Raw genomic sequence first — 11,754 nt, 5'->3', positions numbered from 1 at the left:
GAATACTTTATAATCTAAAAATTCATCAAAAATATAGCAATATATATCTTAAAATGTAGAAAATATATAATCATAACATATTGTATATAAATAAATAGATAATTTGTTTTATGTTAACCATTTAAAGTGTTAACAAAAAAAAAAGTAGAGAAAATAAAAAGAAAAAGAGGAGAGGGGCAAAATTGTCCAAAATATGTGTCTATCCTTACAAAAAACTTGTAAAAGTATAGGAAGGAAGAAAAGTGGGTGTAACTGAAAAACTTGAAAGACAAAGTAGGTGTGAGTGTAATTCACCAATTTTTTTACTGCATATGCTTAGAAAGAATTTTTTTTTTAAAGATTTTGGAAATATAATTTATACTGTAATATATATAAATAATGGGCAAATTAACTACTGAAAGGAATTTGTGTTTAATAATGGTGCGTGTGAAAAGGGTAAAAACAAAACCATGGGCCAAGGAAACGTAGTTGACGAATCATTGAAGTATTTTTCGTTATAGTCGTCGAGGATTACTGCCAATATTTTCCGTGAAATGTATTGAGAGAAAAGTTGGAAGAAGAAGACTCCACAAGTAGTTGCTGTTTCACGAGCCTTCCTACTTGTCTGTAACTTGGAGTAAAGGCCGGCCTCAAACTTATCATTGACATGAGCTGGTGAAATAAAATTGGCCTTTAATTACAATCTAGGAGAGTACGTATATATAAGCATGTTTTTCAAATATATTTTTTCTAAGATTTGAGATAAGCGACTATATTAGTTCTTTGATAAATAAAATAAACTTCGATGTTTTATTTATCATCGAAGATCTTGTGATCAACCGTATTCCTTGGTTCAGTTATTTTTAAAGTATTTCTTGGCAAAATTCTTTTAACTAAAGTTAATTGGTTGAAATTGAAAGAATGAAATAATTATAGAAAAGATTATAAAAATCTCAATTGTGACTAGAGAATAATATGCTACATGCAATTGATAAGCATGATTTATGTATACATTCAAAAGTTAGTACTACAGTAATTATTATTTTTTATCCATGCTTGAGACTCAGATTTGGATGAATATTGGCCTTATTTATATGACTGAATCATAATAAAATAAACTTTATAGCTGGTATGAGATGTTAAACACACATATTAAATTTTGTTAAGTTTTAAACTTTATAGTCGGTACCGATGATTCAAAAGCAATTTAGAAAAAACAAATAAAAATGATACGAGAATCATAATTTAAAAACTTAAAAAAATTTACAAAATATCTATAAAAGTAATTGTGAAACATTGTATGAATATTTTTAATTTAATAACTAAAGTTAAATATTTTAATTGTATTGGTTATATGAATAGTACTTTTTCTTGGACAAACAATTGTTTTGAGACATGAACATAATTATGTCTCTATTTTATATATGCTCATAATGTTCTAACCTATTTTGCCTTATAAATAATCCCTTTTAAATACTGACATTCTTATAATCGAAGGTTTGTTTCAAATAATTTTTAAAATATTAATATAGATGTCTAAACTTATTTTCTGCAGACTTTCTTAATCGGTGGATAGTTGTTGAACATTGAACCCTCAAAGACGGCATTGCTTGGAGAATTACGTTAAAAAGTAATTTGTCGTTTTAAGGTGGAGACTTGAAAAGTCTGAAGTAAAACGTTTAGTATGGTGTGATTCTCATTCTTCCACAATATAAGTCCTCAAAATTGAAAGGGACAATTGCTTTATTTGGTCTTCAATGCAATAGTAGATCTCATATTTGATATTTGAAAAATATAACCATTAAAAATACTAAAATTACAGTTGATTTCCTTACGACCAAACAAAAAACAGAAGCTTAAATGACAGATATAACTTGGAGGAAGTGTGCAATAGATTTCTTTAAGGTGGATTACAAATTGACGTCAACAAGAAGACATAAAAATACATCTACTCCTTAATTATAGTTTAAATTTTAATTAAAAAAATTATAAAAAATAATTTGATAAACCTATTGATCAAATAATAACCACATACACTTCCTGCATTTATATAAAATAAATTTACATATTAACGAGTCAAAATTAAACAAGGAAAGATTGATTAGGTTAAAATTATTTGATTTAGGGTTTACTTAAGTAGACTTCTATGTAGACTATTGGTGGTTGACTTTGTTATGCCATCAACTATTAATATTATGCTATCTTAATTTCTCTGAGAATTTAACCAAACCGATAGCTGAACCTAACCGAATCCTTGATTTTAACCTAAACGGATAATTTAACCATATATATACTAGGCAGTGTAAGTCAACCCTAGTTTTTTATGTGATCTCTCTCTCTCCAAAATTCTGATATTGTTTCTCTCGAAAATTCAGATTGTCTTCCGTCTTCGAAACTGAAGGACATCTCAGATAAGTATTCTCATCATTTCTCTTCTGCGATTTAGCTTTGTAACGCTTTAGCTAATTTTGTTCGGAAATGTATATATGTTCTCATCGTTTTTTGTTCATTTTGCACACAGATATGAGGTTACACAACTACACTCAGCCATCTTCTAGTTCTTTGCAAGGATGGAGTGAATGTCCACCCAAAGTAAACTTTCTTGGCCTGACATTTGGAATTCCTGACAAATGTTTATGCGGACGGGAAACCGTTATTAAATGTTCCACTACAGCCGACAATCCTGGAAGGATTTTCTTTGGATGCAATAACCATGAGGTTGTGAGACTATGTGGTGGTATATTCGTTTGGTATAATTATTATTTCAGTATATTATTATTTGAGTATAAATAATATTCTTATGGGTATATTTATTTCTTTGTATAGGATGGAGAGTCAGAGGACCATATTATGAAATGGTGGGATGAGGCTATTATACAAGAACTTCAAGCAATAAGAGATGGACTTGCTAACCAAAGGAATTCTTTTATAGCCATCCGGGAAAATAAAGATATGCTAATGGTTCAGCAGGAGCTAGACAAGGTGAAAGATCAAATGAAGGAATTACGTCTGTCACATCGTCGTGTAAGCGGGGGGTCGAGAATGTGTTAATTGCCGGTATAATCCACATTGTTGTATTAATCTCTTTGGTTTCGTAGATCTTTCAATTAAGATCTAAAATCTGTGAACCTTTCTTTCGTATTCGTTTGTTTGTATGGTGTATTTATGTCTGTAATATGTGAACTTGCTTCAGTTTCTGTAATATTTGAAAGCAGGTGCTAGACGACTTTGTTGACTTCAGTATTTGACTTATTTAGTAGACTTCAACCGTTTACCTAAATACTTAAAAATTAGATTATGAAGTCATTCATATAATATGTGTAAAGAAGTCAGGCAATGAAGTCTGCGTGGGAAGTCTACTCGTTAATGAGTAACGACGCAACGGTTAGCGTTATTAATTAATTATATGTAACTGTTCATTGGAACAGCTTTGTCTCTTATATATAACCCAAGTCCTGTGTCTACTGACTATTTTTGCAACTGCAACCAAAAAAAGTAATTATCAAATCATTTCATTCCTATCACAAAAAACAGTCCGTAGTTTATCAGTTTGCACGACGTGCTTTGGGAGATTCAAAGTCTTTCAGTACTTGTACCAGTCAATCTAACTCATCACATCCACGTAGAATTGGTGAGGCCTATATCATCCACGGTTGGGTAATTATTAGGTTGCCTTCTATATTAGTTCATTTTCATACTTATAAGTGTAGAATTATATTTTCACCCGCAATCTTGTTCCTATATCAAAGAAACTAGTTCATCGTCGTTAATCTAAGGGGCTAGTTTGGATTAAAATGATTGATTTGCAGTTTAAAGTACGGTTTAGTTTCCCAGGAAGAAGTCTTCATGATAAGTCTTCGACATAATCATTACACTTATTAAATTGATTTGATTGATTTGCAGACGGTTCAGCTTCCCATGCAGAAGTCTGCCGGAGAAGTCGTGAACATCATCATTATAAGGTTTAAATTGATTTGATGTTAGTTGGCAGAAATTTTTTATTGTTTAATTTACCGATAAGCGGGAAAGTGTGTGGTTAATAGGAGGGATCCGGTTTTTGTCGATTAAATCGGAATCGGTTTTCTAAAACCGGGATTATTATAATAATTATAATTTATTTCACTTAAAAACCACGACCTAACTGCCTATGAAAACCAAAAACTTGATTTCTCCATATGTATAATATATAATCATGTCAAAAACATATACAGCAAGTACATAACATATATCAAAGAATACAACAAGAAAACGTTTAAAATTATTCACCAATTTGTAAGAAATTGGTTTTCAAATTTTTCCGACTTCATGTTGATGTCAAACGAGTAGACAAAAAACTTGAAGTCTATTTTGTGGTTTATTTTTGCAATTACAATTTAACAAAGTAGACTACAGACGAAGTCTACTAGGTTAGTTGCCTTCTTTTGCGGTCTTCCTTTTTTTGCAATTGACCAAACTATTGACTTTGTAGTAGACTTCTAGTAAAAGCGTAGACTTCATCTAACTGTCAACTTAAAAAAGTAGACTTCATCGTGGTTAGTTTTGCAATTGACCAAGTTTGAATTTCCCAAAGTAGACTGCAAACGAAGTCTCCAGATACGTTGACTTCGTTTGCAATCTGTCGTGGTCATTGTTGGGGTTGACCAACATTTTAATTTATTAAATTAGTAGACTTCTTTTGCAGTCAATTTTTTTTTTTTTAAATCAATAATATTGCAGTCAATGTTTTTATATTTTGGTCAACCCCAAAAATAGCCAAAATAGAAGTCTACTCTTTTATGATGGTAAGAAGGCTTCGTTCGGCAGTCGTAACTAAAAAGTCAAGAATTTGGTCAATTGCAAAAATACATATTCGTAGACTGCAAACAAAGTATCAGTCTACGAGCTCCTTAATTGGTAAAAAGTCAATAGTGCAGTCTAAACCATATATTTTTGTTTTCAACTGAAATTAAGGAGACTGAAATTTCAGTCTACGAGCTCGAAACTCGATAAATTTCAAATTGCAAAACTGACCACATAGTAGACTTTACATGATATTAATTATGACGGTTGGACTAACAAATGAAGTATAATTTCTACAAAAAATCAAAGAAAATCATGAAATCTACCGGAAAATAACATTAGCAGTGGTTGTTTTGCAATGTCAATCACCGAAGATGTCGTCTTTAGTCACCACGGAAGAAACCCAACACTAATTTAGTCGATCACGACATATAACAAGATGAACACACTTTCAAATTTTTTGGAATTAAAATGGAGAGGAGATGGAAGAAAATAAAGTTCTTATAACATTGAGTGTTATTTAAGCTCACAAATTTGGGTTGTTGAAACGTTAAGAGCTTCAAATTTGGTTGTTCATGGTTGTTAGATAATTTATGATGGTGGCACAACCGTAAATAAAAGAAGAAGATGAAGATATGAATGTAATAAACATTTTCGCAAGAAATTCAAATAAATCAGAAATAATGACATTTTTGTGAATACAATAAACACATCCCTTATATATTAAAAGATAAGCATTCTCACACAAAATGCTGACGTGTCGCACTCACAGAGCTCCATACACTATTTTCTTTATTTGTCATCAGTTTCTAATAATAGAATATTTACATTTACATACCATTGTATTTTTTCAAAAATATAATTAACACCCAAAATTAAATTCTTATATTCTCTTTCTAACATAATTATATCTTTTAATTACATTTTCATATCTTTAAAATGAATTTTAAGAACTCTTTGTTCATATGATATGATAATATAAGATTGATATTATAATAAATTTTACAGGTTAAATTTTAATTATTATAAAAAATTTATATATTTTAAAAGTATATATATACTACACGATCGAATTTTGATTCCAATTACCGATATTTTGTAAATAAAAATTACAGTAAAAATATTTAATAATTATTTTATACTACACATAGTACGGGTTGTTATCTAGTAAGGATTTAATTGGAAGAAAATGGCAAATGTTAGAGAGAAAATAAGAGGGTCTAATCTTGCAATTGACTCAAGTTAGGGGTCTAGTTTTGGAAGCGGGCCAAACTGAAAGACATATATATGTATCTCTTCGTCCTAAAGGTCCAGGAGTATGAGAGTTTCTCCGCGCCATTAAGAATCGAAAGAGGTTAGTCATTTTCTTTTATTGTTGCTATAGGTGTGATGATTTTACATTTTATCTCTAGCTAACGTTTATTCTTGACATTATTGTTGCTCTTTCAAGAGAAACACAAACTGATGACAAAAGGCTTGAATATATATAAAGTAAGGTATATTAATATTTGAATTTAGTGATACATGTAATGCAATCAATATTTATTTATAGAGGAAGTGTGGTATATTATATTGACTATAAGAGTATTTGTCATGACTAGCGCTGACGTTGAAAGGACTTACGCTTAGCTTAGCTTGTTTACCATTTGATCATTGCTCAAAAAGATACGTTATGAATGTTATTTACGTAAAATATGTTTTTGTTAACCTGTTTTGGGTGTTTGTAATCAGATGGAGGAGATTGTTTTGGAAGCAAAAGATGCAGTTGATTGGTCATATAGAGGCGAAGGAGCTGTTAATTTAGTTCTCGCTTACACTGGATCCTCTCCCACTTACGTACGCTCTAGTCTCCTCTTTAAATCTGTTTCTTAATCCCAAAGATGATCATATATTTAAATTCATCGTTTATGGCATTAGGAAGAAGTAGATAACAATGATTGCACTTTTTTTTGTTTTTCTCTTTTATGGTATATATGTGAAGTTGGGAAAGGTGATGAGGATAAAGAAAACGCTAAAGAAAGGGAATGAAAATGGAGGAGACACAAGTGGAAATGGTCTTACCAGTCTCGAAAATATTATTTGGGGAGGGATAATTAAGGATCTTGCATCTTGCCAAAACAAGGAGATGGTGGATTATTTGTTTGCCGAACATGTCATGAGACCTTTTTTGGGTCACAAATATGTTAATGTTGGAGTATGTTTCCCTTGTCTTAGCTTTATTCTAATGCGTTCTAACGGTTACAAGAATTTGGAAGTTGCATTTGGGATGTTTTAAAAGGAATTTAAGTCTTGATTAATTATTTGGGAATGTTGTAGATTCGTCGTCTTGTAGCAATGGAGTTTCTTGAGTCTGTTGAGAAAATGGTGACATCTCAGCCTCTTTCTCGGCGAGCTAATCCATCCAGTGTGGATACTAACCGCACTTCGGTGCTTCTCATGGATGATTTAACACGTTTCACCCACGGCAAATTAATTTTGTGTAGTCAACTACAATATTAATGAAGCTCATTCTGTTCATTGTTTTACTTGGCTGCAAGCTGCAAAAGTTGATGTGAGCTTGTATGCAGTCTCTTGGTTAACTCAAATTAATGATGGATTAAGAAGCTATGGTTTTTGGTTTATACAGTAAAACCTTTATAAATTAACACTCTATAGATTAATAAACGCTATAAATTAATAAATTTTGCTAGTCCCAAGTCGGGCCAATGTAAAAAATAACAAAATTCGATAAGATAATAAGATAATATTTTTTTTTGAAATATTCATGTAAATTTACATACATATATATGCTGATAGAATAAAGTATGCTACTCCTAAACCTCATATCTATAAAAGAATTGTTATGTTGTATCTTCAAACTATAATGATATAAATTATTCTATAACATTTCATAAAAATAGCTAAAACTTTGTAAAGTTTTATATTTCTAAATATACATAAATTATATTTTTGATAGTTTGATAGAATATTAAAATACGACAACTGATATACTTGTTCATAGATTGGAATTGATGTACGTCATGTGTATAAGTGAATTTATAAAACGACCACACCTGGATTCTCATTCCTTACACATGATCCACAAGAAACTATCTCACCGGAACCCTTAATTCCGACGAGACAACCGGCGTAGAAATCGCTCCTTACAAAAACTCCCACAAACACACCAAACCCCACCTCATCTAGTTACTGAGTCGCACAACCAACCACCCCTAGCGACCGAGTAACAAGAAAGGGGGGGCTGGAATATTTGATTATGTCCAGCCACGGACAACACTTCCCAACAAATACTCCAGTTCACTATCAACTCCTCTAGTGCCTCCGATGCCCACGTCACTTCCGTCAATCTATTATCATCCAAACCTAACTCCAGCTATCTTCCTAGGACCCACACACACAACAACATGCTGGTGTCGACCGACACCAACCTGGTGTCGCTCGACACCCAAACCTTACCACAAAACCTTCTCTACGAGACCACAATACAAACACTTTATTAAAACAAAAACCAACCGTTAATTTCACAAACCCACCGTTGGATATAAAGCTCATATCACCAAGAAGCTCCCTACCAAATTTCAGCTAAATCGGACTCCATTTCATCCTCTAAACGTTGCTCCGCAGTAGCCATCCCGGACAAGTTATCATGTCTGTCGTATTGGTGTCGACCGAAACCACCATAGTATCGAACGACACCAACCCATAAAACAAGCTCTCTTTCGCGATAAAACCCTAATCCGCCACAACCATTGATTCTCTAATCTATCTAACACTAAAACAACACAACATACCTGGATAATAGCTTGGATAGAGTCTCATTGTCTCTCTTAAACCACCACTAATCCCCCATCCTTCCCCTGACACATGAAGGAGATGGATCTCCGTTCTTCCTCCTCTGATGCTCCCAAACCATCTTCTCTCTCATCCCTTCCAAGAGAGAACCCACAACTCTCTACTCTTCTTCTAAGATATGAGACGGCTCCAACAGGAACATATCTCCAAGGAAAACACCAAAACTCTCTAAGTCTCTCCAACACCCAGCGTTCTCTTTTCTCCCCCTATTTCTCTCTCAAAACGACGCTAATCTGCTTCCCCCAAACCCCTAAGTCAATTCCTATGACAACCCGTCCCGCGGACCGCACTAGCCCACCGCTAGCCGCCCTAATGGACCCCAAGCTGGCCCTGCAGGGCATCGATCCTAACTCCTCACCGTGGACATCCCAATCCACTAGTAGGTTATTGGTGCGCCAGACGTTCCTCGAACACTGGTCCCCACCCTTTAACAACCTTCCCACAGGACAAGCTGTCACCAATTTAGCTGGTCCCCACCCTTTAGATGATAAAAGGCTCCTTCCGTTTATGTGACAACCCGTCCCGTGGACCCTACTAGCTCCTCGCTAGCCACCCCAACGGACCGTCTGTTGACCCCGCTAGCCCCCCGCTAGCCGCTCTAACGGACTCCAATCTGGCCCTGCAGGGCATCGATCCTAACCCCTCACTGTGGATATCCAAATCCACCAGTAGGTTATTGGTGCGCCAGACGTTCCTCGAACCCTGGTCCCCACCCATTAACAACCTTCCCACAGGAGAAGCTGTCACCAATTGACCTGCAGATCAAAACGACGCTAAGCTGCTTCCCCCAAACCCCTAAGTCGATTCCCACTTAAATACTCCGGTTTAGGGCTTCCCAAACCGAGCCCTTTCCAATTTCAACAATTTGAAACAAACCAGTCGAACCGGAAATTATTGGTATCGACCGACACTCTCCGTAGTGTCGATCGATACCCACCCCTAAACCACACTTTTTGGTTCACGGATGTTACAATTTATCTATAGTATTTATGATTTACTGTCAATAATGTTTTCTAAGTATTTCAAATTCAATTCGAATACTATAAAATTTACAACATCCTAAAATTTAATCTTATTTACACTATAAAATAATTATTATTAATTTATAGATAAATTAGTATCACTATAAATTAATAAATTTCTTGGTCCCAACATTATTAATTTATAGAGTTTTTACTGTAGATACATGTCGCCAGAGTTAATGATCTCCTCTACTTTCAGGTCATGTTGAGGATGATACACCATGCTTAACTGTTGAAATAAAGGTGTACATGATCATTCTCTTGTCCTTTCTTTCTTTGTTTTTGGCTGATATATATTTACCCTGATGAAACAGCCCAAATATGGATTTCTTCCATCTTCAAGTTTCATTGCGGAAGAAAATCTTATTAAGAAGAGTGTAACTCGTTTCAAAATGCAACAAGCTCTCAAGCTTAGGCAAAACGAGGTACTTTTTCTTATACATCCCTCAAATACAAAATCCAACTTCGAAGCTAACACATTAAAGCCATGCCTCAGATATTAAAAGTCAGTGAATATGATCCCTTAGACCTTTTCTCTGGATCCAAAGATAGAATACACGAAGCAATAAAAGCGCTCTATGCGACTCCTCAAACCAATTTCCGTGTGTTCTTGAACGGTTCTTTGGTATTTGGAGACTTTCGTGGTAGCAAATGCATAACAACCTCAAAGGTGGAATTAGCTTTTAAGCATATACTCAAACGGATCTTGAAAACAGAAGATGACGACGTATGTGCAAGTAGTTTCATAGAGCTTGTTGCTGACACTATTTACGCATCTGGAGCTCTAGATCAGCTTCTACACGTTCAAAAGCTTGACAAATATAACATTGAGGGGGTGATACACGCGTACTATGACTTAATTGACCAGCCATGTAAAGCGTGCCAAGAGTTGGAAAATAGCAAATTGTCTAATCAATTTGGTGCCATGCATTCAATGTCACATGATGAAAAAGTAAATATTTTGAAGAATTTTCTAATATCTTCCACTGCAACGGATTGTAGTGTAATGGTAAGTATTAGATCAACAGAGACTGGTCTGTCAAGTTCGTCTTCTCACGGTAATGTTCATCTTGAATCAACAAAGCAAGATTTTGAGTACAAGGTACATGTTTTTTTTAATTACTTCCAGTCCAGATTTTTTTTGTTGAATTGTTTCTCTCTTATAATGAAACTGAGGCTGGTCCACATATCGCTGGCAGGTACACTTCATTGATCTTGATATGAGACCTTTGAATAGAATGGAAGCCAATTACGAATCAGACAAGATGATCATGAAATCATACCAGGAGATGCTGAAGACGTAAGGAGATCAACCTTGATGCTTCTAGAGAACTACAAGCCGAGAAGCAGATTTCATATCTTATAGAGGATGCTCCCAAATTTTTTTTTATGTTTCACTTAATGTAAAATTTTCCTACTGTTTCACTTGTATCAAGTCATAAGAAACCCTTTATAATTGCTATATATGGTTACAACATAATAAAACTATATGACATGCAAAAAAATCTCATACTTGTTGACAAGATATTGTACTGATGTGACTGTATCCTGTCTGTTCCGCTTGGTTTATTGTGTTTTTCGCTCCCCTAGCTGGCCTTACCGGTGAAGCCATTACAACTTTCGAAACTTATTCAGCTTAGATATAAGAATCTGGAGAAACAGTGTAAAGCATGGTCATCACCAGGATTCAGTGGGTTTCATTTATCTGTATAAGATTGTTTTGCATTAGTTTAAATGTGTTCTTTATCTTAAAAAACACTATAACGTAGAACTATGAAACGCACGGGACATATATGGTACTAATTGTGTAGCAAATCAACTTAATTGTACTCAAAAACAGAAGAGACTTGTACATCACACAGAAACAAATCCACTTTACACTTAACAGTCCAAACGCACAAAAGACGTACTAATAGTCAAGAAGCTGATCCGTATTTGGATTAAAATCTCTCTGCCCCTTCTGCTCCAATTCCATTCTATTTAGCCCCCCTAATAAAAGATTGTATTTAACTAGGTTTTACCCAGTGGTATACCACGGGTCTATTATTTTGTTGATATGATACTGTAATAGTTTAGTAGTGTTTGTAGTCGATGGTGAATTGCATATATATATATATATATA

The 11,754-nt window shown here is 34.0% G+C and overlaps 1 protein-coding gene across 1 annotated transcript; it reads left to right on the top strand.

Annotated features, from left to right (window-relative positions):
* Window positions 6,065–11,106, top strand: LOC104753487 (inositol-pentakisphosphate 2-kinase-like). Its single transcript, XM_010475735.2, has 9 exons — window positions 6,065–6,112; window positions 6,209–6,249; window positions 6,490–6,594; window positions 6,740–6,952; window positions 7,075–7,222; window positions 9,832–9,875; window positions 9,947–10,057; window positions 10,129–10,734; window positions 10,832–11,106. Exons 2-9 carry the CDS (start codon window positions 6,223–6,225, stop codon window positions 10,934–10,936), a joined length of 1,359 nt encoding a protein of 452 aa, XP_010474037.1. The 5' UTR covers window positions 6,065–6,112; window positions 6,209–6,222; the 3' UTR covers window positions 10,937–11,106.

The sequence above is a fragment of the Camelina sativa genome, chromosome 16 (genome assembly GCF_000633955.1).
Source record: "Camelina sativa cultivar DH55 chromosome 16, Cs, whole genome shotgun sequence".
Taxonomy (NCBI): domain Eukaryota; kingdom Viridiplantae; phylum Streptophyta; class Magnoliopsida; order Brassicales; family Brassicaceae; genus Camelina; species Camelina sativa.
The sequence above is the reverse complement of the archived record's forward strand: the minus strand, read 5'-3'. Positions and strand labels throughout refer to the sequence as shown.

What these genes read in the sequence shown, in the direction of transcription:
- LOC104753487 (XM_010475735.2), top strand. Translation starts at nt 6,223, where the DNA reads ATGACAAAAGGCTTGAATATATATAAA. An exon ending in TTTAACACGTTTCACCCACG is followed by an intron (nt 7,223 to 9,831) that starts GCAAATTAATTT and finishes CTCTACTTTCAG; the next exon opens with GTCATGTTGAGGATGATACA. An exon ending in TCAAGCTTAGGCAAAACGAG is followed by an intron (nt 10,058 to 10,128) that starts GTACTTTTTCTT and finishes GCCATGCCTCAG; the next exon opens with ATATTAAAAGTCAGTGAATA.